General features: G+C 42.6%; 2 protein-coding genes across 5 annotated transcripts; one reads left to right on the top strand and one right to left on the bottom strand.

Annotated features, from left to right (window-relative positions):
• Positions 1-614: 614 nt before the first annotated feature.
• LOC137287749 (organic cation transporter protein-like) lies at positions 615-8,774 on the top strand. The gene is made up of 11 exons (XM_067820139.1): positions 615-763; positions 1,870-2,098; positions 2,555-2,658; positions 3,255-3,409; positions 3,903-4,071; positions 4,484-4,699; positions 5,260-5,489; positions 6,901-7,082; positions 7,545-7,696; positions 8,460-8,500; positions 8,665-8,774. The coding sequence occupies exons 1-11, from the start codon at positions 615-617 to the stop codon at positions 8,772-8,774; spliced, it is 1,737 nt and encodes a 578-aa protein (XP_067676240.1).
• A 1,242-nt stretch (positions 8,775-10,016) lies between these two features.
• On the bottom strand, positions 10,017-25,403 carry LOC137287320 (alcohol dehydrogenase [acceptor]-like). 4 transcript variants are annotated; one of them, XM_067819561.1, is made up of 13 exons: positions 25,286-25,403; positions 24,801-24,964; positions 21,948-22,158; positions 20,552-20,763; positions 19,567-19,756; positions 18,324-18,452; positions 17,272-17,393; positions 16,387-16,554; positions 15,399-15,549; positions 14,245-14,387; positions 13,306-13,477; positions 12,430-12,652; positions 10,017-11,000 (listed from the first exon to the last, which is right to left on the bottom strand). In XM_067819561.1, the coding sequence occupies exons 3-13, from the start codon at positions 22,108-22,110 to the stop codon at positions 10,871-10,873; spliced, it is 1,803 nt and encodes a 600-aa protein (XP_067675662.1). In that variant the 5' UTR covers positions 22,111-22,158; positions 24,801-24,964; positions 25,286-25,403; the 3' UTR covers positions 10,017-10,870. The 4 variants fall into 4 exon arrangements, with proteins under 4 accessions (XP_067675662.1, XP_067675664.1, XP_067675665.1 ...); XM_067819563.1 differs by lacking the exon at positions 24,801-24,964; XM_067819564.1 differs by lacking the exons at positions 24,801-24,964; positions 25,286-25,403 and adding an exon at positions 23,329-23,402.
• Positions 25,404-26,109: the final 706 nt, after the last annotated feature.

The following is a 26,109-nucleotide window of genomic DNA, read 5'->3' as shown; positions in this document are numbered from 1 at the left end:
ACAGATATATTTCAAATGCTGTCATGGTGGTATCATTAAAGTTACGAAATGTAAATGTTTGCCCGATTAATTTCTCTAATAACTTATGTTCAAGCTATGATATCTTATTCAAACAAAATCAGGTAGCGATAACTAACATTTTGTCAGACAACAGCTGTGGTTGATTAAAATAGCTGTGGTTGATTTGTTTTGCAAAAGGTGAGAAATTAATTCAGAGGGCATTTTGTAAATGAACTACTCTAAAGGAAACGTGGCATAAATATCGTTACGTTTATAAACTTGAATATATAGTAAACAGTAATTGTTTCTGACAGAAGAGTTGACAGCTGCCTCCATGACAGGTTTGCAGATGCGTGCTGCAGGAATCTCTTGCAGTCAGCCAAAACAATAACAATATCTTCATGTGACGCACTTTCAGGAACTGAAACGGAGACCAGCAAAATCTGTATGAAACTCTATTACCTCGCGGTTGTAGTGACAAAAGTGACCCACGAGTCATGTCCAGGTAAAGTAAAAAAAGAAGAGTCTTAAGAATCGAAAGATTAATTGTAATTCCAGACCATTCAGTGTTACAGAACATACAGGACACTTGGTGCCACCGGTGATATGTAAAGATGAGGCTGAGTTTCGACGATGTTCTGCGACACCTGGGGGAGTTTGGACGCTATCAGAAATGGATCTCCCTTTTCCTGTCGCTCTCTGGCATCACCTTTGGTATCAGGATGATGATCAGTGTGTTCCTTCTGAACATACCTAGGCACAGGTGAGAGGTTCTGATATTGACTGAATACATGACTGTGAAATAGACAGATTTCTTGACAGAACAGTAGTGTGACTTTCCATCACTCCTTTGGTACACTAGGGTGATGGGAGAATAGAACAACAATTTTAAGCTGACTGCCCTTCACCTCTTTTTGCAAGGGGCATTATACGTTGTTCACCGGTCACGAGGAGAGCATTGGTTGATGTACCCTCGATGTTTGTTTATGCTCCCTGAGTCAGAAGGGTCAAGGGAACATAAACAAACATCGAGGGGACATTAACTATGGGCCCCCGGGGACCAGTGAACAACATATTTATCTTACAGAACACCTCAATGTTAATTTTGAACTGTTTGAAGCATGGCTATCGGATCACACACTTCAATCAACCCGTGTGAATCAAACGATCCTAACCTTGCATCTTGTTGTTTTCCCCGCAGGCTTTGCCTTAGTAAAGTCGCCGATGTTCAGTTCCCCTTCTTAATATTCACATTTGAACGTTTTGTCAAAATATATTTCTTGGAATGAGAGACAAATCTTTTCGTAGCCTCGCTAGATTTTGCAGTCGACACAAGAAAAAACAGATTTCCTTCACTTCTTTTCACATTGTTGCAAGGGACATAAAATATCACTCTAAGCTGGCTTTCCTTTATTTCTTTCTACATTGTTCCAATGGACGTATAAAAATATCGTTTCTAAACAGCCCTACTGTCAGTTCTTTTTACGTTGGTGTAAGAGTAAAATAGAACAAGGATCTTAAAGCTAACTTTCCTTCTGTTCCTTGAAAGTGTGGCAATGGATGTATAAAAACTACACTGCAAACTGACTTTCCTTCACTTCATTTTACACTGGTGCAATGGATGTATAAAAACAACACTGTAAACTGACTTTCCTTCACTTCGTTTTACACTGGTGCAAGGGAAACATGGAACAACAACTTAAAGATGACTTTCCTTCATGTTTTTGTACATTTGTGGAACGGATATATAAGGAACACTATAAGCTGACTTCCTTCACTTCCTGTACATTACGGGAAAATGAAGCGAACTCATACGGATTATCCCGCTGTGATCGGAACCGAACTGATCGCATGTCTTTTATTCTGTAGGTGTGCCATCCCTGGCTACGACAACGACACCAACGATGTACAGTCTACCAACCACGCCCATCTTATTAACGCTACCATCCCCTACGTCATCAGGAACGGCAAACGGCAGCTCGATCGTTGTCACATCTACTTCGACGTTGCCACCAACGACATCGCAAATCGCACAGTAGTCGCCTGTACGAAGTGGGTTTACGACAAGACTGTGTTCGAGTCCACGGTGTCATCAGAGGTTACGTATGTTCATCACTGTAGTTATAGGACCTGTTTGCCCTGAAAATCCTTTGCCCCAAACAGAAAAAAAAATTTATCGACACATCTTAACTTGTTCTATTTCGACTGTTGTTTAAAACTACTGTTTGGTCACATCGTGCGGACGGTACTGTACCCTAGTTGTTAGATGTACAATGTCAGTGTCTCAGAGAACAATCATTTTTTTACCTACAGGCTGATCCCACAGATGTTTTAAAAGTTAATTCATGTGGCTAGAGATATCTGAAATGATACAGACTTGATCATATTTTTGGAATGCATTTCCATATTTTAACATTTGTAACATAGATTCGCTTCATTACAATTAAAAGGAATCTATATTTCTAATTAATGTGCGTTTAGTATGTCTTTCTCTATCGTTACATACACAGATATTAATTAATTCATTAATTCATGCCGTTATTTGTACATTCAGTTGGACTTTGTGTGTGACAACGCAATACTGGCAACGCATTCAAAGGTGATCTACATGGGGGGATGCTTGTTTGGATCCTTCGCAGCCGGAACCCTTGGGGACAGGTGTGTCGTGACCATGTGAAATAAAGACACGTCTTTTATGATCTTTTTTATGTCCGGTATACTCCGGTGTTACGTCACTTGATGCCACTATGCATATGCCTATCTATACATATACAGTCGAACCCCGTTTACCCGGACCCCACATATCCGGAAATCCCGCCTTCCGGACGATTTTTATGTGAAACGAAACTTGCGTGCATTGATTGTACTCGCTTAACCGGACCCTGCGCTTCCGGACGCGGACGGCAAATTTTCACACCATTCCCATAGATTTCCATTGAAAAATTATCCAGTTATCCGGACGGATATGTATGTATCTGTCTGTGTGTGTGTGTGTGTGTGTGTGTGTGTGTGTGTGTGTGTGTGTGTGTGCGCGCGCACGCGTGCATGTATGAATATATGTTTGTATGGTTTATATCATGTTGAGTTTAAATCTTTCATGATCATTTTCAAGTAGTATGGGACATTAAATAGATGTATAAATCACTTGAAGCAATCAGCAAAGTCACAGAGACTGACCTTTAATCACCTTCAGTTACAAAAAACGTTATCGTACTTTATAAGACACAGTGACACATCCTTTTGTATTTCCCAAGGATCGGGAGGAAGAAGGCTCTGTACCTATGTCTCCTTGTCCTCATCACTGGCGGCATCCTCCTCAACTGGTCCAGCAACTTCGTCATGTTCGCCATCCTCCGCTTCATCAACGGAGCCTCTGCAACCGGGGTCTTTGTTTCGTGCTTTGTAATTGGTAAAATGACGTTCATGTCATATTTGGAGATTTTATCTTTGCATTCCTTTGTGTTCACGCTGTTGACCACTGGACTGTCTGGTCCAGATTCAGTTGATTTCAGACCACCGCCATATAGCTGAGATATTGCTTGGTGCTCCGTTTTAACAACAAACCAACGTCACCAAAGACAATATTTTCTCAAATTAAACGACCGGCATTGACATTGAAACATGCTTTTGAAATTTTTTAGATACTGAAGTCTTAAAAGTGGTGTGTGTGTGTGTGTGTGTGTGTGTGTGTGTGTGTGTGTGTGTGTGTGTGTGTGTGTGTGTGTGTGTGTGTGTGTGTGTGTGTGTGTGTGTGTGTGTGTGTGTGTGTGTGTGTGTGTGTGTGTGTGTGTGTGTGTGTTGGGTGAACCCCCCTTTGGATCCGCCAATGTTATTTGTCGTTTGTGATCATTTTTTGTAATAAATCCTTAATACACGATAACACTGTTTCCGCTAATATTCAGGCATTGAAATAACCGGCCCTACAAAACGTGTTTGTTTTGGAGTGATGCTGGAGACATTCTTCGCCACTGGTATGGTGGTGTTGTCTGGACTGGCCTTCATCATCCGGGACTGGCACACGCTGGAGCTGGCCACGGCCGTTCCTGTTGCAGTGTGTCTTGTGTACTGGTGGTCAGTTGGGAACTCCGTTACACTAAACTTCAGTTATATACAGTGTGCGAAATAGTTTCCAAATTTTGCAAGGCATTTGGGCTAGTTATGCACGAAAGCCACGAAATCACAAAAATACGTTATAATCTTGCATGATTTCAAAGTGTATAATAAGTCAACAAGTAGGAGAGAGTGATATATTTACAAAATGACCCTGTGAAAATTCACTGGCCAGTCGGGCCAGTGATTCTTACTAGCCACATTCCCATTTCTGTTATTATAAATAGGCTACTATAGCATCAACAACTTCATGCCTTCTTCATTAGTAATAGTACAAAATTCAAAATATGCCATGTCACTGAATTCCTAAAAAAATGTCCTATAATTCCTGTTATTTTGCATGTATCTTTAGAAGACAACATATGGTTTACAGGATCATTCCAGAATCTCCAAGATGGCTGCTGAAGCAGGGCCGGCAAAAGGAAGCGGAAGTAATAATGCGGCGCATAGCAGATGTGAACCAAGTCACGTTACCTGACAACCTGTCACAACACGTGACTGAGACTGACGACAATCCCAAGGGCAGTTTCGTAGATCTGTTCACCACCCCAGTCATGTGTACACGGACTCTCATCATATTCTTCAACTGGTTAGTGACTAGGACTGTGTAATGACTCGGTCTTCAGCACCAGGGCGAATTCTCATCAGAGTAGTAGAGTGTGTAATGTCGGCGACGAAATTATTTGGTTTGGTTGGTCAGGTTCAGACTTCGTTGTTTACGACGGTGCTCGTCGTATCGCCGGACCAGATGTCGAGTCTGGATGTTACATTCCAGTGATTGACATCATGAGGGCCGATCTACCCAACCGGGATACATCAACTAAGCCTGCGAGCCTTACCACGCGATCCCGTAAGTCGCCTCTTAAGACAATCACGGGATGCTGAAGATGAGTTTGAACTCATAAAGATCGCTAGGCGATATGTTTCAGACTGGGTCATTCACAGTCCGCTGGGCCATCTCACTGGGGTGGATTGTAGTCAACAAAACAAAGAAACCAAAAGACCAGTTTCAAAACTACTTTAACAAGGAGATCCGCCACCCTGTATTGTCGATTTGGGTTTGAGATCAGCGTTGTGTGTGACACAGCTGGGGGTCAATACGAAACATCTTATTGGTTTGTGGTCAGCGATGTGTCCTTCGTGTCTCAGGTTAGTGGTCAGTATGGTGTACTATGGCCTGTCTCTTCACTCCGACAACCTGGGTGCTGGCAGCCTCCACCTCAACTTCCTGCTGGTAGGGCTGGTGGAGTTCCCGGCTTTCGTCCTCGTCATAACGCTCCTCAACAAACTGGGCAGGAAGACCATGTACTGTGCATCACTGTTCACAGGGGGAGTGTCCTGCATCCTCACCATTTTCCCAATCCTCTTTGCAGACCAGCGTGAGTATTCACAACCAGTCACTCATGACGAATTAACATTATAGCCACTAAGTCACCACACCGAACACTACTTTGAGGCTTCAGGACTTCAAATCCACAGTCAAACTTACTTTCAGTATAATTTCTAAAAGTCCAGCTTGCGTTGGAATGCAGTGAAAGGAGCGTCAGCCACCTACAAATCGATATTTGCACTGTTCAGCAGAAGATAAGATTAACCAGTGAAAAATCAAACGTATATTTGTAATCATATCAGAAAAGGGTGTCTTGTAAAAACATCTATCCTAAACAAAAACCTTAATAAATATAACTAAACTGGTGTAACAAATTATTAATTCATTCAGGCAGTCAAGCAGGATGCACGATTATACTATAAACTATTTGAGCAGAAAGTAGCTAATCACAGCTGGAGATATAATAACCAACCATATTTTACGTGTGAAAGGGCAGAAAGTTAAAACAGTGTTTGCATTACCAACATGAAGGATCTACTGACAGTGTACATGTAAAATATCAATCAAGTGATAGATATTGGTTAGTTTGTGTGAATATATATCTTATCAATGATTATTCACGTTAAAAATATCTTGAAGATGCCTGTGTATTCATGTATGTGTGTTGAACGCATTGAGATGCAATAACAACACTTTACATGATAATCAAACTTAGAAAAGTGCATTCTTTATGTGTATCCCTTCTACCGACGACACTGTTGTTCACTTGCATTCGTAGATAACTGTTATTAAGGGTATTCAAATATCTACAGCATAAATATCGAGGGTTACCCGATAAAGAGTAAATAGTAAATACACCATCGGATCATCAAGTCAGCAGAAAAGAAGAGAAAAGTACGAGAAAAAGTACAAATGTCTGTTTAATAACAAATACCACTAACTATGTTTGTACCTTGACACCAAATGAAGCTGTATAGAGGGGGAAATGCAAAATATAGATGTCGAATCGAGGAAAAATACCACCGACTATATCTGTACCTTGACACCAAATGAAGCTGTATAGAGGGGAAAATGCAAAATATAGATGTCGAATCGAGGAAAAATACCACCAACTATATCTGTACCTTGACACCAAATGAAGCAGTATAGAGGGGAAAATGCAAAATATAGATGTCGAATCGAGGAAAAATACCACCAACTATATCTGTACCTTGACACCAAATGACGCAGTATCGAGGGCAAAGTGCAAAAGATCGATGTCGAATCGGTGACAAATACCAACGAGTGTATGTGTACCATAATCAAATGAAGTTGTATAGAGGGCAAAGTGCAAAATGCAGATGTCTAATCGAGGACAAATGCAAACATTTATATTTCGCATTTCGCTCTTATCAGAAAAAATATTATACGTACCTTGACGTCAACCGATTAATGTAAAAAGAGACATATTTCTTCTTTAGCATTACAGTGGTTCACCGTTCTACTCGCTATGATAGGAAAGCTTGGATCCACCGGAGGCTTTTTAATCATGTACATCTTCTCCTCGGAGCTGTTCCCCACTGTCATCCGGCACTCTGCCACTGGTGCCAGCTCCTCTTGTGCACGGACAGGGGCCATGATTGCTCCTTACATTGTTGACGTGGTAACAAGATTTTCGATTATTAGGGGAGTTTGGGTCTTAAGGATTGATGACGTCTTGCTTATACATCATCTTGTGTTCTCGATGTAAACCTAGGTTTCGAGATGTGATTATGTTGAAATATGGTATATGTGTTATACACTGGGTGGAGAGGTTAGGGGTCTTTGGAAGAAGGGTTGCAACTAGCAACGATTTTCACTCAGCTGGATATCACGGGTGTTCAGGTCAGGATAATCACGAGCACAATAGCAACATACTGCCTTTTTGTATTCACGCACTGGGGCTTTCCCTTCACATGTATTCGCGCACTGGGACTTTCCCTTCACATGTATTCACGCACTGGGGCTTTCCCTTCACATGGCACCTGATAGAACTGAAACAACACTTGTGATAAGAGCGGTGTTATGTCAAATCCATTGCTTTCCAATTGACACACGTAATACCTGATAAGGTTTTCTTTCAAAGGGTAAGTTTGTCGATGGGGACTTCAGCCGCGCTTTGCCTCTGTTGATGTTTGGCAGTCTGGCTGTCCTGGCAGGTCTGTTGGCTCTCCTCCTGCCGGAAACACTCAACAGAGACCTTCCGGAGACCATCGAGGACGGAATCAAGTTTGGCAGGTATACAACAGCCAAGGTATCCCCAGTGTTCAGCCCTCGTTATGACGTCTAGGAATCCTCGTTGACATATGGATTGCTTTCGGTTATTTTGATTTTGAACAGACTACTGTCGCTATGGTAACACAGGGCTATATAAACAAGTGAATAGTGCATTAGTCGCTTGCATTTTTAATAAGGAATATGAATTTTTTTTTTTTGAAAGGCATTTTAGAAGAAACCAAGTTCAATGAATAGTGAACTTCTTCATTGCAATGAATGCGACGAGTTATGTGTATATATGAACAGCGTTATCAAGCAAGTTATCACCAGTTGCTGGATAACGGTGTTCGTACATACACCAGAAAGTCGCTAGCATTTCAAAAAAGAAGTTGACTATCCACAGAACTGTGTTTTTACTTAATATGAAATTCCCACTGCCGGGGAATTCTCGTTCTGAATTTATACACATCTCAATGACATTAATTCTTAATTGTACCTTGGAATATGATATGTTGTGAATGATGATAAGTGAATTGCTTCTGTACATTCAACACTGATATACCCGAGAAGATCCGGAGTAGAATAGGTCGTCAGCAACATATGCTTGCCCCAAAAGGTGACGGACACATGTCATCAGTTCCCAATTGGGCGGATCCATTTGGCTTGGATATTGCTTAGTGCTTCTTAAATATAAACTCACTCACTCACTCACTCCGATACTGATAATGAATAATACCACGTTGATATGGAAAACTGATTAACTGATCATGTTTTCTGTTTACAGACTGCCTTCTCGACCTACATCCGTAGGTGAAGTTTCGGAAGGTAAGTTGTTATGTCCAGATGTTTCTAAGACAGTAAATCGCATGTGAACCGTTGAGGGCGTGGACCGGACTTCGATTCCACTGCAGGATACAAGAACTTCCCAGATCGTGCATTAAATCTTCTCACTATAAATAGTCAATGTATTATATTTTTGTGTTTTTCAGGAAACCAGAAAGGTCTTCCATTACTACTGACAGAGGACTCAAGAAAACGTAAAGCCCCAACAACTGAACCGTCTACAAATTCTGCGCTGACTGCCCACGTTTGGTCGTAACTGTATATATAGTATGACCAGAAGTTAGTAAGAATTTTAGAAATCTGTTGAATTGGTTTTCTATTTTAAACAACATTGACCAGCTATCAAGTGCTTGTTTAGTCCTTTTTCATTACTTTGCGAAGAGTCCCCCCCCCCCCCCTTGTTTATTTACTAGCCGACGTCATTTTCTGTGATCCTCAGTATAGATGATTTAGAGAACCGGAAGTTGATTTTTTTAGAGTATTATAACAAGGACATCATGCATTGCTGCATTGCTGCCCATGGTACTTGACAAAATACTAACTAATACTCACCTGTCTTTGAATCTGGAGTTACGTTCTGTTCATATTCACATTTAATACGAATGATGCGAGTAATGAGTTAAAGATATTTACAGTCTTTAAACTCTCAATAATTTCTGGTCATATTATAAACTTAACTGTTCGGGTTTCTCAAAATTTCATCAAGTCTGAAAGTCATATTTGGTATATAGTTGGGCTTGGGCTTGTTTCCAGTTAATACTGAGTAGTCCGTCACAATCTTAGAACAATGCATTGTCTTTATTATCATTATACGGACTGCGTTCCATTGAGATGTGTTTTTGTTGTTGTTATTTTGTTGTTGTTGTTACAAAATGTTTCCAAAATGTTAACCAGACTAAGTAAACTTAGTCTCGGTACTTTTCGTTACACTCCACTACTGAGAGTCAGGTATGTGTGTACAGAAACAGTACTTTGGAAAACGCGGTGGCTGAGTAGGTTAAATCTGCGTGCTGGGCGATTGAGTCCTCAGAGATTATGGGTTCGCATCTCGTATGGAGTGGTAAGAAGATTGGGTAGGGGTTGTGGGTGCGTGTGTGTGTCTAGGGTGTAGGGGTGGGTGTACAAAAATATCAGGAAGTTGCAGTAGATGTGACTGACATCTCTCACTCATATTCACATTTCATTTGCTGACGCGTAGCACAAGCTTACAATGTGCATAGCTGTCCGTCAAAGAAAGTAGGTAGCACCACGTCCAACGGAGAAAGAAACATACATGAACCAAGAATCCCACCCATGGTTTATTTCACGGCGAGTCCGCCAAATCTGAAAGAAACTCTTGAATCGGTGCAGGTATTGGTGCAGTATTGGCAGACCCAGAAACGTAGTACGAGTAGATCTAGGATTTGAACCCACGACTGTAGGTTTCAGTGCGGCACAATATTGCCACGCTTGCCATACTTCTGCATCGTACAATGACTCTGACTACAATGACGCTTACTGGCATAATCTTTTCTATTTATTTACATCATCAAGATATTTACAAATTGGAATATTTCTACCCACAGACGCTCTGTATTTACAGTAATAACATTCACACATAACATATTGTCCATCGCATTCATCCTTTGCATAGAACTGTCACTACATGTAACAACCAGAGAACATCAGAGATCACCAATGTGAAGGTGCAAAATACAACAAAGGCAACATAATTTCTGAACATACTATGAGTGAGTCAGTTTGGTTTTGTGCCGTTTTTAGCAATATTTCAGCGATATCACGGCGGGGTACCCAAAAAATTGTACACAAATTCACAAACTGTACCCATATGGGGAATGGAACTCGGGTCTTCGGCGTGACGAGCGAACGCTTTAACCACTAAGTTACCAAATTGCTCCTCCTTATAATGAAAAGATGTGGTAGTGAGTGAGTGAGTATGGTTTTACGCTGCTTTTAGCAATATTCCAGCAATATCATAGCGATGGACACCAGATACGGGCTTCACACATTGTACTCATGAGAGGAATCGAACCCGGATCTTCGGCGTGACGAGCGAACGCTTTAACCACAAGTCAACCCCTCGTTATAATGAAATTATGTAGTGTGAAAACACAGGAGGGAAACATAAAGAACCATAACTATACCTAAATAGTCAAAGGAAGACACGCCAGTCAAAATCCAGCTTTGAATGATTTAAAGTCAATGTGGAAGGTCACTATGGTCGCTGTTGTTTAAACGGTCAACATCATATGTTGGAAGGACTGAGAAAGCCTTATCAATGAGCAGGTGTAACTGTGCGTTGTAGCACACAGACAGAGTGCATTTGTTCTGAACATGTGCCAGTGTTGATTGTTACAGATGTTCTTTAATGATGTCCGCAGCTTTCTCGGCAATCATGACGGTTGCAGCGTGCGTGTTGCCGGATACGATGGTGGGCATGATGGAAGCGTCCACGACCCTGAGACCAGACACGCCCTTCACCCTGCAAACAGTCAGTTGGGGTTTAGTATTTGTCGTACATCGACACATATGGCAAAATTCCAAGGATAATGACAGCGGTCTGTAAATATCGAGTCTGGGCTGTACAGTCAAATATATCTATATTGAATTCACTGTTTTCTGGGCGTGGAGATATACTTGTCCCAGAGAGTTTAATGAAGATAAATAATTCCGAAGATTTTATTTCATAAGTCTGCAATGTCCGAACTTAACATTATTGTTTCGTCTTTAGATGATTCGTCGAATTTGTTGAACATACTGGGAGCTGGTAGCAGTGGAGACAAACTGTATGCTACGACCACTGCGACAGTGGGGGCTATGACAAGATACATTTTCACATGAAAATGAACGTATCGCTAACTACTCATACCATTTCCATTTCAACAGCACAGCCTATGGAATAAGCATTCCAGGTGTAGGATATTTCCTGCATGAAAATTAATCATGACTCGTGGTTATCAAAATCTGTATAGGTCTCAAAAATACATCACAAATCGATGACCTTTTGCAAAGGATGACACCGGTTGTGTCGAAGTTAATGGACTCAGCTAATTAGTTACCCGTGATGCCACACAACAGGAAAATGATGAAATGGGCTGTACAGTCAAATATATCTATATTGAATTCACTGTTTTCTGGGCGTGGAGATATACTTGTCCCAGAGAGTTTAATGAAGATAAATAATTCCGAAGATTTTATTTCATAAGTCTGCAATGTCCGAACTTAACATAATTGTGTCGTCTTTAGATGATTCGTCGAATTTGTAGAACATACTGGGAGCTGGTAGCAGTGGAGACAAACTGTACGCTACGACCACCGCGACAAGATACATTTTCACATGAAAATGAACGTATCGCTAACTATTCATACCATTTCCATTTCAACAGCACAGCCTATGAAATAAGCTTTCCAGGTGTAGGATATTTCCTGCATGAAAATTAATCATGACTCGTGGTTATCAAAATCTGTATAGGTCTCAAAAATACATCACAAATCGATGACCTTTTGCAAAGGATGACACCGGTTGTGTCGAAGTTAATGGACTCAGCTAATTAGTTACCCGTGATGCCACACAACAGGAAAATGATGAAATAAAGAAAGTATAGGAAGGGGACCAGAAAAATGTAGGTTTGATACATCACAGTTCGACATGACACAGTTCGATACGACACAGTTCAACAAAATACAGTTGGACACGACATATTTCGATACAACACATTTCAACATAGCACATTTTGACACGACACAGTTCGACACAACGATTTTTGACTGCAGACCAAAATATGGTTCCTCGAACAAAAACAAGACACAATACTTGTCTTCAGAAAGAGTCTTCCCTATATGAGGAAATACTGCATTTCTGTGATCGACAATGGCGCTTGTTTTCTGTTGTTATAAATACATTTTCTCACCTCAGCAGCGGATCTAGCACAGACGTTGGGTCGTCTACTGTGCCCATCTTGCACGTACCGCTCGGGTGTGAGGATGGCACCGTCAGGCCCCGGATGTAGCACTCCCAGTACGCATCAGAATCGTACTTGAGATGCGTGCAGACAGACAAAGGAGCGTTCTCCAGCTTGGCGCCAATTTTACGGAGTGGGTTTGTCTTCAGGAGTTTTTGGATGGTACGAATTCCTGAAAAGATTTCCGAGACATGTATGCAAAACTGCTGCAAACAAACGTTTGCATGAGTTTAGTTTTAGCACGATTACAACAAAATAGTGCTCGTGTGAGGACTCGAACCCGGGTGTCTTCAGCGTAACGAGGGAACACCTTATCCACTAACCTACTCCGCTCTTCATTCAAAGTACAATTATATTACAAACAATCCTAAAAGAGAAAAAGGTATGCTTTTATGTCGCTATCGGAAATAATCAAGAAAGAACAACATGCAAGGAGACCCTCACACACTATCAGTAACTATAAATAAAGAACTTACTCAAGCACCCCCTGACATGTCTCACGATTGAATGAGCCCAGATCATACCAATTGGGAGTATATCTGGAACAGGACTAGTTGTGTTCAACAAAGTGATCAATCACTACAGAACCTGGCCCAACTGAAAGATGATTTACATGGGGAATGTCGTAGACTGCCCCTTCAGAGGATCAGGAGGCTGACAGGGGGTATGAGGAGGAAAGTGCATGTACAGTGGAGGTTACACTCGGTAAGAAACACCATTGAAGCTTTGCAGCCAGGAGGCCCAACAACAAAGGAACTATCCACTCATTCGTATACGTTTCATAGCACGAGTCTATACTAATCATTCACAGACAAACGGTCTCACCTTTAATGAGAATCTTTATTTCTTCTGGGTGTGACAGGTAGTTTGGGTCTATCAGTTGGTATTCAAGGGGGTTCGAGTCACGGAGTCGTACACTGCCCACACTTTGTGGTTTCAGTAACATCGGAAACATCAGAAATCCGTCTCCTTTCCTCCACTTCGTTTCCCGGATTACCTGTTTAAATATAATACTTGTAGTTGGATAGTTCGTCTGTATTAAAGGAACATTTGGACAGTCCTGATTCTTTCTCTCAGCATATATGGCTAAACTGTTAAGGCTGGTTGGTTTGTTGTTAGACGCCGCACTCGGCAGTATTCCAGCTATACGGCGTTGGTCTGGACCAGATAATAGAGTGATCAACACAATGAGCAGAGATCAACGGAATGACTTTCGTTTACGCCGCTTTCGGCAATATTCCAGCAACATCACGGTGGGGGACACCAGAAATAGGCTTCACACATTGTACTCAAGTGGGGAAGAAAGCGGGTCTTCCGCGAGGCGAGCAAATACACTAGTCACTATATAACTGGTAAGGACCTGACTAATCATTTGATTGACAACGTCCAGCGCTGATCAGGTCCCCATGACTGGCCATCAAACCGAAGCTGACCTCCCGACTCACTGGGGGGTGGTGTGATGATTTTAAAGGGGGTGGGATTGGGGTGTCACCCATTTTGTTCTTGGGGAGGTAGGAGGGTCAGGGGGTCTTCAGTTTTGTACACATGCTCTGGAGTGGGTTCATTGATATTGTTCATGACAAGCATGGGGGGTCACTTACTTTGTACATTAATGTTAGTGGGGGTGGGGGTGGGTGGGAGTAATTCATATTGTACATGTAACTCCATAAAATCATCATCACCCCATAGCCATAAATTATGAACGGCCTCTAGGTTGCTGACGTCCTGTTTCAACCATGAAGCACACCGGACATGTAACTTTACCTGATCATCAACGTTGAACAAAGTCTTCATCGTGGACGGCTGAAGCCACATCACCGACATTTCAATACCAAGATCAGGGACAGACAGTTCAGGACTAGTCCGCAGAAATGCCGCTGCTTCTACGCCATTTGCCGTCATATAACCTACAAATATACGTTTTGAGGGGTTTTAACGCCATTATGAACGATCAAAGACGTTGGGTCAAGATCCCGCAAGTCACACATTGTAACAATCTGGGTCTCGTTCCAAAAAAACACTCCTAAACGTTACTCCCTCATCTTGATATCTAATTACGATAGTTGCTGCGCTGAAATCACGGTGCTGACCTCATGGCGCTCAGTTGATCATAACTGACATACGACTTACGAGTAACTGAGCGCTAAGACTGTTTTGTGGAACGGGACCCAGGCCTTGTAGCTGTTAGTAGAACACAAACTTACTGCTTGACAAATATTAGATGAACCACGACCTGACAAATGCAATTTGCATGTATGGCAACGCCCTCCAGAACATTCCATTTGAAACAGGAGGGAAACAGGGTTGTCGTCTAAATATTGAAAAGTTCATTTTCCTCATGCGAATCATGTCATGATGGTGTTTTGCTGAACTAAATCGCTCTACGAGACACGTGTTAAACAGTAGCAGTATTGATTTCTCGCCACGGTCAGCATGTATTGCACGCGCTTAATTGCCAATCTGCCTGTAGCAACCAAGTAACCAGATTCCTTGCCCCGCCTGCTTGTGACAAACGCGTTTGCTGCGCTGGCTCATCTAATACCTGTCAAGCAGTAGCGCTAATACTGCCTCAGGTGAATGTAACGATATGGGAGTAACGATATCTCAGCGCAAAGGTCGTACAGAAGAACGGCATCCAGATTATCATTAATAGGGTACTGAGGCCTAATTTGAGCCTGTCTGAAAACGAGGCTCCTATTATTAATCGAACCTCTAAGTTTTGACTTGTTTTCGAATGTGGATGCATGTATTGAATCTAACGGATGAACTATGATACACACAAATAAAGTTCAAGTCTTGAAGTGAACAAAACACACAACTGGGATCATGTCAGGTGTCACAGCTCAGAGGGCGTAACTCCAACAACGTGCTATGTTAAGTGGACTCATAAACGCAGTAAATGAGACTGGAAAACTTACCTGTTTTGAAAATGAAATATTTCATCCACGTCAATATTGAGTCGGTTTGAGCTTGTGAGATCGACACTTTACTCTTCGTTAATATCCTGAGCGGAATGGTAACATGATCCTGTAGGTTGGCTCCAACCGGGAGGTCGACGTGTACCTGAATCTAAAAAGTGGTGACGAATTCTACAGTGCTACCTAGAATACCGACAGTTGGTCTATTCAACGTGGGTGATGCTATTGGGGCAATATTGACTTCATTCGCTATAAATATCTGATGCTGTGGAAAGCATTAATGAACTTTAAAACCTGCAAACATTTCCATTAACATATCGTTTTAGATGGCACATAGTGAATAGTGATACTCTACCGCGACGGTGATGGTCTTTAAATAATCAGGTCTGGATCAGCACATCCTGTGACTGATATCACTACCATCGATCTCCCTGCCTTGGCATTAATGGGTACAACAAAGACTGCTCAATTCGGACTCAGTATACTGTGTCTGAGTGGGGTCTTCATGCTTAACTACGGCACGGTATCTCAGTGGGCTACCACTATAAAACCAGCTTAAATCTGGGCTAGTACAAGCAGGCACACATACACGCTCACCCGCGTCGTCTTATGAGCGAAACATTCTTAAGTGCGACATTCAACGCCTCTCACCTCACCTCACCATCGATCTACGCATCGATGCAAGTAATCGAATCTGGATCTGACTATCAAGTCACTGGGATCATAAGATCCGACCTACCATAGAATCTACTAATCATGTCGGCGATCTTGGTTCCTGATCAAAAAAGTGTTCGTAGCATTACGACCTGTCGTAACTCTGTGGCCGTAGCACTACGAACGCTTTGTGGATCGCGACTCAGACCATCCGATTCAGTCCTTACGACATAGGTTCTTGAAGACGAATTCTTCCCCGCATTATCAGCGATATTTTAATTTTGTTGTTACATGCAGATTTCTCCTGAATTTAAGTGTGACACACTCGGAGTACCTTCTTTGCTTCCAGGTGTTTACGGGGGCCTATTCCTGAGAGCATCAGTAGATGCGGGGACCCCACTGCTCCAGCAGTGAGTATGACCTCCTTTCTGGCCCTCACTGTCTTCATGCTGTCCGCCTGGATGTACTGTACACCAACGGCCCGGCCGTCCTCAAGCAACACCTGCAACGACGAGTCGAGTCCACATCATGCTTATAATCAGTGAGATCAGCCAAAGTCTTGGTCACAAAACGATATTTGCACTATTATTGTTTTCACATACGTTAACTTAGATCTGCGATCTGCAACCCTATTCGTCACTAAGTAACATTTCCAGAATTCACAGACAACGTGCTTTTTCGTTTAAAATTGAATAACAATCATTGATTTTTAATGACGATTTCCACATGGTTCATTACGTCGTGAGTCGGATACAGGCAACATACAGACAGCCATAACGTAGGTGTAAGATATAAAAGACTTCAGTGACATGCATTCTTACAGTTCCTTCATCACAGAAGATTTAAAATGATTGTTACTCATGACATCACGCATTTCCTTCAAGGAAAAAGGGACCATTAGGTGAGTGAGTTTAGTTTTATGCCGCACTCAGCAATACTATATGAAGGCGGCTTGTAATAGTTGAGTTTGGACCAGACAATCCAGTGATGAAACAGCATGAGCGTCGATCGGCGCAATTGGGGACCGATGACATGTGTCAACCAAGTCAGCGAGCTTGACCGTTAGTCGCCTCTTACGACAAGCATAGTCACCTTTTATGGCAAGCATGGGTTGCTGAAGGCCTATTCTACCCCGAACCTGGGTTGGAACATTCGGTCCTGGGTGAAAGCATTGTAGATAAAGTTACTTTGACATTACCAATTATTTAAAGTTGGTTACCTTGGTAACATGCGCGTTGACGATGACGTGGAGCTTTGGTCGTGTCATGGCCGGCCACAAGTAGGCCCTGGACGTACTCATCCTTCTACCGTCCATGACCGTCGACTGCCCATAGCCGAACCCTGCAAGCGGGAACACGCATCACAGAATGGTGGAGCGATATATGGGGGTGCGTTCAACAGACTTACAGTCCTACGTGCATAATATATGACACTGAATCCGCATGGGTACGTGCCTGCTAGCGTGCCCCACGTACGTCGTCCGCCGGTTATCTAGTATTTGTACGTGTTCGTGTAGTTTGCTGGTGCTAGCTCGTAAATGATGAAAATTTATCATGAACATCCGGCTTAGACACATTTTACTCAAAATAGGCCATCCCTTTCATGCTGAACGCCGATTAAAACAAATGTTATCATAAAACATTTTGTGTACGACGACGCGGTCCAACCACAGACCTCTCTCTGACAGAATAACCACACAAGTAGAAGGTAATAAATAGCACAAGATTATTTCCTTTCTCTTGCATTGTCAAAACAGGGAGCTCAGAGAATATGATAATCATACGGCACACCTGTACCAGCATCCGAAATGTCTTTGATTTGGGGCGGCGGGACAATCTAGTGGTTGAAGCGCTGGCTCGTCACGCCGAGGCCCAGGTACGAATTCCCAGAGAAGTACAAGATGTTAAGTCCATTTCTGTTGTTTCCCGCAGTGATATTGCTGGAATATTGCTAAAAGCGGCGTAAAACCAGTCAGTCAGCCAGTATTTGATTTAGTCAGTGAGTGAGTTTAGTTTTACGCCGCTTTTCGGACTGTCCCAGCAATTTCACGACGTGACACACTAGAAATGGGATTCACACAGTGTACTTATGTAGGGAATCGAACCAGGGTCACCATAAGGATATCCCACCTCCCCAGTGTGACCAGCGAACGGTCTGACCACTAAGCTACCACAGCCCAGTTTAGTTAGAAATGAAATCACCGTGAAGAATTTCTGTGGGTATCCTGTATGTTCTTTTACTTTGTTTTACATTTGGGCACCACTGACTTACCTTCTTGGTTTCCATCATTGGTGTCAGTATGGCTGTATCCCAGATCCTGCCCCGCCTTCACGAACACCTCCCCTAGGGGTGTGAACCGGTCAGTTCTCACAGCCAGGGGTCCACGTCTCCCATGGTGTACTGGGAAAAACAACAAACACGTGAAGAGGGGGACACATTTTCCGTAAACATAGTTCTAAAGACGTATGCCTGTTATGTAGGAATGACATGTTTATGCAAATGTCACAATGTCAGTGTCATGTACATACTTGCAGGGTATTTCCCTCATACATAACAAACAAACTGGAGGGTGACGAAAAAAAAACTGACGTTAATGTTCTCACTACTACCAAAAATTTAACTTCGGATAAGGACAAACTCCTCTGGGGCACAATCTCACAAAAAGATCCGGTTGCGTGTACAAATACAGCATCAGTTTCATACACAGCGGCGTTCGAAAGACCTGCCTGCCCAACCACCCGGGGCGGGTTATTTTCAACATGGACTGCCAGATTTTCAAAATTAGACATGTATATGAAGATTTTCATCATATTACGGGATGATAAATCGTTATTAATTCACTCTTAACAATAATAATGAATTCCAATTAGATGATAAACTACGTTGCTTGTCAAACATAAAATATTTGCAAGCAGGCAAGTTTTGGTCAGGGCTGGCAAGTTTTACCTGTGGTCTGGCTGAAATCTGTGGGAGTTTATAACCTTAATATAGCCACGTGACTGACTCGTTTTGACGAAGTTGCATGTTCCTATTTTTATAGGTTTCACAGTACTTATAAAGTTGTCAAAGAACGGTGCGAGATAATATTCAAACCCCGGAACACCTACTGAGCTAGTCTGAAAAAACGCAAAACACACCCTTGAACAACTTTTCGAACCTGAGGTCCGTTCCTCAAAGTGATCGTAACGATATGATAGTTGTAATTAAGTCTATGTTAAAGTATGGGAGTTGTGATCATCTTAACGCTACGAGCGCCTTGAGGAACAGGCCTCAGGAATAGTCTTGTAACATTTACCAAAGCGACTATTTGCCTTTAATGATCCTCACAGTGTTGTCTTGTTGAAAGGTCCAAATGACATTGACCGGATTCCATGTTCAGTAAGAGGGTGTGAATAATCACCTGGGTGATTACTTCATTCTTCCGCGTTGTTCCGACCATTTGATACTCAGTATCGTAAGAAGAAATTAATTATTAAAGTGTTAATAATGCAAAATATTATCGAAATTAACGTACTCAGTCTCGCCAGGTCTGGATCTTGCATACTCTCTGACTTCTTGAAATACGGCAAGACATCCTTATAGCTCCAGCCTGAACAACCATTGGCTGCCCAGCTGTCGTAGTCATGGCGATGACCTCTGGCATACACCATATTATTCACCTGGCTGGTTCCACCAAGGACCTTTCCGGATACCAAACGAACTCTCTGGAACGGACTTCGGGATTTGAAAGTGTACATGACATGTATGTTTCTGCAGTGATATTTGCAATAATGTTTCTGACTGGAAACCTATCTATACACAGTTATTTGCATATTTGAAAATGAACACCCAACTAATCTTATGGTAGAAAGGTTCTTAAGCACATTCAAGGAACGGGTGGCCCAGCTGTAAAGAGCACCACAATTCACTGTGTAGGGTTGCGTCCCTTGTGTATGCAAAACACGAGTGTTCTGGGTTTGATTTCGGGCCCTTCGCGTAGATAATGTTTTAAGGTTATCAGCGCCATACACACGCTTGTGGGTGTCATCACACTGGCAAACGTCTGAGGACTAGATCACTTAAATTATACTATGGTGAGATATTGTTGAAAACCATCACAAGTTGTCAATCCAAGTTCCCGTGGACACATTTGCATATTCAAAGTAGTATACATGTTAACTGTATACATGTTAACTGTCTTAACATACTGCTACAGTGGCCGTTACAAATTCTGTCTCGGCTTTGCCGTCAGAAACATACAACGCTGAAAAAAATATTTGCATATTCTTTTACGAGGTGTTAGCGCTAAAAAGAGGAACAGACAAGAAATTAAGTATTTGCTGGTGGTGTATTTTCATCAAATCCAACTTCTTCACCATTGGATAACCATTTCTTGATAATTATTCGTATGATTAATCCCTTGAAAACTGGGGAAAAGCTTGACAAAACCTAATGGTTGCAAAGTGCTCTTTGAGAGACGTGTTCAAGCTCATCACTGTTCTAAGTTTGCATTTACATACCTGATCCTCCAGGGCCTTGCAGGAATGTCTCTGAGTCTCAGTGAAATACTCCCAGGTGACGTCAGACTTCCTAGTTTGATACGAAGCAGCTATAGGGATGTCTAATATCGGGCTGTTCTCATCTGAAGGACCCGCCTCCAAAACTAGTACCGTCACGTGACTCTTCTCTGACAAACGATTGGCTAAGACGGAACCTGCTGTCCCAGCTCCAACTACAAGAAAAAGAGTTGCAGTGGATCTTTTAAGTAAGTTGGTGAGTGAGTCTGGTTATATGACGCTCCTGCAGTGTCACTTCGGTCAGGGCAATGGGGTAAGAACGTGGATAAGAAAGTGTGTGAAGAGGAGGGCGGTGAGTCGAGGGACACAGACGTTTGAGCGAGTGAGACATATTACGGACGTATGAGTTTAGTTTAATGCCGCTTTTAGCAACATTCCAACAATATGACGGAGGGGGACATTAGTAATGGGCTTCAGACATTGTACTCAAGTTGGGAATCGAACACGGGTCTTCGACATGAAGAGCGAAAGCTTTAACCACTAGGCTACCACTAGATTCATGAATTTGCAGCAGCAGGAAATGGATTTGCCGTAGGAAGCACAACGGTTGAAGTGTACAACGACCAAAACTAATGGTTAATCTGTTCCTCGACCAGAATGTGATGATCAGCAGACATATTATGCAAGACAAAACTGTGACTCCCCGCCGTGACATAGCAGGAACACAGCACGAAACGCCAGCCATCCATATTCAACCGTTTCGTTCTGAACGAGTGAGTCAGTGTGGTTTTATGCCACTGTCAACAAAATTCCCGGAATATTACACACGTCCGTTGGTCATTGAGGACTGGGGTCCCCTCCAACAAAGCAACATAAAGGAGATGGTAAATCTGATACATTAAATAGCGTAGGCTTACAATCGTAGCACTAAGACTTCCTACGGGGCCGGGCACGAGGTAAGCCTAGGATCGACAACATCTGCAACACGCTACGTCCTCGATGTACGAGGTGAGCTGGGCCAACAACTATACGTACTAGTAAGGTCCAATATGACGACCTTAGGGTATTAGAGACATTCTGTCATGAATACTACTTAGGGCTGACGAACAGTGACGTTCGAAAGTAGTTTAGGTTACCCTGGTGGAGCAAAGCCTTTATCTACAGTCATGTGCTTTGCTTTGGATATCAGTCCAGATGTGAAGGCGTTGGCACGTCCAGGTTGTATTCCCAATGTTAAGTAGCAAATTGTGCGAAGCCTATTTCTGGTGTCCCCAGCTGTGATATTGCTGGAATATTGAAAAGCAGCGTACAATTAAACTCACTCGCTTACTCCACTACTCCACTGCAACTTTCAGTACGAATCATAACACTTAATGATGCTTAGTAGAATGTGGTTCACCAATGATATAGTCGTATGAGTCGTTGGCGTAGGCTGTGATTCTGGGTGAAGGACCACCAAAATCGAAAGCGCTATCTTCGTCGGGAAAGAAGTACACCCGTAGGAACGCTGCAATGACGACAGCTTGTGCGATGATCAGTATCGTTGGAGGACTGAGCGCCATCTTGGATCTGTTCCCCGGATGTAACAGTCATGAGGTGGGGCTTGTCTCCTGAAATAATGACGTCAAGATGATTCAAACTGAGGGGGTGGATGTTGTTTCACGCCATACAATTGAGTAAACATGTAAACAAACCAGGACACCCATGCAGTGACTGAAACGTTAAGCTTTTTCGATTTTACATCCGCACACTCACACTCTCTCTCTCACACAGGCACGCACGAACGCACGCACACCTCACTGTCAGTGTTAACCCATATTACACGGTGCAGGACGTTAATTACATGTGGAACTGCAACAGTTTGGGACCTGGGGCTGTTGGGTGGGTTGGTGTGGTGTGGTGATGATGATTTTTATGGAGTTTCATATATAAAGTGAATGACACCCCCAAGCCGTTAAAATCAATGTACAAAGTAAGTAACCCCCTTACTTGTCATGTACGGATCAAAGACATCAAGACATATTGATGGAACCTCGCCATATCCTACCTCACACACACACCTCCCCAGAACAAAATGGGTGTAAATTACTGTCAGAGTCCGATCTTTTCCGATTTTGAGGCGAATGGCCCTGGCTGGATCGGCATTTGTTAGTTTGTTTTGTTTGTGATTTAACGCGGCACCCAGCAACATTGCACCTATAAGGCGGAAATCTGTAAATAATTGGGTCAGGTCAGACCAATACAGTGATCAACAGCTTGAGCATATATTTAAGCAATTGGGAGTGAGTGAGTGAGTGAGTTTAGTTTTACGCCGCACTCAGCAATATTCCAGCTATATGGCGGCGGTCTGTGAATAATCGAATCTGGACCAGACAATCCAGTGACCAACAACATGAGCAGCGATCTTCGCAATTGGGAACCGATGACATGTGTCAACCAAGTGAGCGAGCCTGACCACCCGATCCCGTTGAAGTACGGTTTGCTGAGGACCAAATCAAACTTCACGGGCTTCACGCACATATATTACGGGGAATCGAAACACACCTACCGGCACAACTGTATGCGGGGAGGTGGGGTAGCCTAGTGGTTGTGGCGCTCGCTCCTCACGCCGACGTCCTGGCTTCGAAACCCATTTCTGGTGTCCCTTGCCGTGACATTGCCGAATATTGCTAAAAGTGGCGTAAAATTTAACTCACTCACTCACAAGTGTATACAGCATGCAAGCTGGGGAACACTATTGTGAACTCTCAGCATGACTTCGACTGTCGACAACCATCTACCTCGAGGCATTACATAGGGTCACAGCGTGCTGCAGGTGAGTCTACATTTTCTTATGCGTGGTTGCAAGAAGCGCCGACGGGTAGGATAAGTTCATTATGTTACGGGGAGGCCAGGTTCGAAACACATGAACTTAATTACCACAGTGGTCACTTGCGCATGTGATATCTCCAGATCATTATCATCAGGATCATCATGATTCAAGTATTTGAATCTAGTCACGGTGACTGAATTAAATGTATGTGACGTTGGTCCCATAACGCCTTCGGTTTCAAACTCTCCTCCTCCGCCCTACCCTCAGAATTTTTGTCATCCTTGAACTTGGACATGACTCACAAAACGAAGACAAATATTACATATTGCAGGGAATGCGCGAGCAACAGTGCATTTCTCCGTAGAATTAATCATGAAATAACCCCCGGGTTTCGTAAAAAACTCGGAAACAGAATGTATTTCATCGACGCTGGTGAACAAAATACATGTAAATATGTTCAATTGTTTTCCGAGTTACTTATATGACGGCGGTGGGTAATTAGATTCTTATCCAATCTGGACCAGACAATATCACCACTGACCAACGATACCCGTATGCATAAATCATGTCTGACCATTGGGTCCCCATTGTCGCCACTTGTGACAAGCATTTGGGTGCCCAAGACCAATTCTATCAGTACATTTACAGGGGTGACCGAAGTCCGACTAATGTCCGCTTTGAATAAACGATGAATCCAGGGGTCATAAATAAGTAAACAGTGAGTGAGTTTAGGTTTACGTCGCACTCAGGGATATTCCAGCTGTATGGCAGTGGTCTGTAAATAATCGGATCTGGGTCAGACAATCATGCAGCGATCAACATCATGAACATCGATCTACGCAAGTACGATATATGATGACGGCGTCAGCCTAATCAGCGAGCCTGACCGCCCGAACAAGTTAATGAACTCCGGTCATTTACATAACGACATATGTGATTTTCGAATACGGTATCTTGCGACATAAATGACGCTAGATTTTGCCAGGAGCAAAAACGCCCTCTGCTTTTACAGTCAAGGTATTATAGTCACGTGACGTGCTGCTATAAATAGCCTACAGACACCGGCTGCACTGCGGCGATATCGTCACAATGGTTGCAATCTGCATAATGAAGTCGCCGATCGATAACTGCTTCTACAAATGGCGTCGATCGGGACAGCATTATTTAGCTGAGTTTCACAGGACAGAATATGTGCCATCATTTGTGCATATCATCCAAATGACAAAGCTTGTCTTTATGTGTGAGAGAAGAGAAAAATGGTCTTATATTGAAAGTCATATATATCTCGTGGGAGACATTTATTAAATATCACTTCCAAATGGCAGTGTCGTTGTCCGACTTGTCCTTAACCGCAAAACACAACATACACAACGTTACTAATACATATACATCCATTGCATGCATAAACACTTGTAAGTGTCATAATAACAGTGTGCATACCTCTCTATAACGACTAGTCTTGCAGGGATGTACCAATGATCACAGCATTATGAACCGCGCGTCTCCTCGCTCACAGAAATCCAGTTGGAAACCATTCGCGGTGGTGGCGCGTTTTAACGGGGACCGGCTGGCATCCGCGATAATTACGCGTGCCGGACAAATACCTGTATTTCAGTTATAAAGAGGTGTTAATTACAAATTGTGCGTCAACAGCCCTGCAAGATGTGTGTATTTATCATACACACACATGGATAATGTACTCTATACATACGTATGTATATACTATAAACATGACAATTCACAATTCACAGATAATTGACTAATCAGAGGCCTGGAGTATGGTTGGGTTTTGTTGGGGTTTTTTTTCGTAATCTTTTGGAGGGAGGAGGTAGATTTCTCTTCTCAGTCGACTATTAAGGGAATAGTCTGTTTTCTATAATGCTGCCAGTCAATATTAACTCACCACTTAAGTAATTGTTACTTACCATGTGTATTTCAGTCTATTCAGGACAATCGTATGTGACAGGGTAATGGCTGTACCATAGCTTATGCACGTCCGTCAGCCCAGAGTCGTCAAGCTGCTGCGGATGTTGGCTTGGGACTGAGTGGGATGTTTCAATCGCTACAATACATCATTATTTAATAACTACAACGCATTGCCTGATGGAAGATGAAGTAATGATATAATTGTAACAGAAACCACAGCTGCGTTATAGAAGTGAATGTCAGGCAGGTGGTCATTCGCTTACCCCAAAGTTGTGACGGTCATTTTCCATATGGATACAATGTGTGAAACCGGTTTTGGTCTCCCCTGCAGTGGTATTGTCGGATGATTACCTAACGCTGTATACAGCCATAGGTAATCTGACTGACTGACTGACGCACTCACTCACTCACTCAGTGATTGACTCACCACAGCTGATTTCAGTCAGCCATTACTGTTGTTAAGGATGAACGTCATCATGCACATGGTGTGAGGGGCATTATTTGTAGGCATAGAGCCAGATAAAAAGCACACCGTGGTGGATATATAGAGTGTCTTGGATGGCACAGATATAGGGATTATAAGAGCTCTCAGGTGTCACGGATATAAAGAGTTCTTAGGTGACACGGATATAAAGAGTTCTTAGGTGTGATGGATAAAAGGGGTCTGATGGATATTGTGGATATAAAGAATATAAAGGGCGTCTTAGGTTGTGAGGACATATAAAGGATAATGTGCGTGTCGTGGATATAAAGGGTACCTTAGTTATGGGTATAAAAAGTACCTCAGGTGTCGTGGATGTAACGGATAATGTAGGTATCATGG

This window comes from Haliotis asinina, chromosome 6 (assembly GCF_037392515.1).
Source record: "Haliotis asinina isolate JCU_RB_2024 chromosome 6, JCU_Hal_asi_v2, whole genome shotgun sequence".
In the NCBI taxonomy this organism is placed as follows: Eukaryota; Metazoa; Mollusca; class Gastropoda; order Lepetellida; family Haliotidae; genus Haliotis; species Haliotis asinina.
The sequence above is the reverse complement of the archived record's forward strand: the minus strand, read 5'-3'. Positions and strand labels throughout refer to the sequence as shown.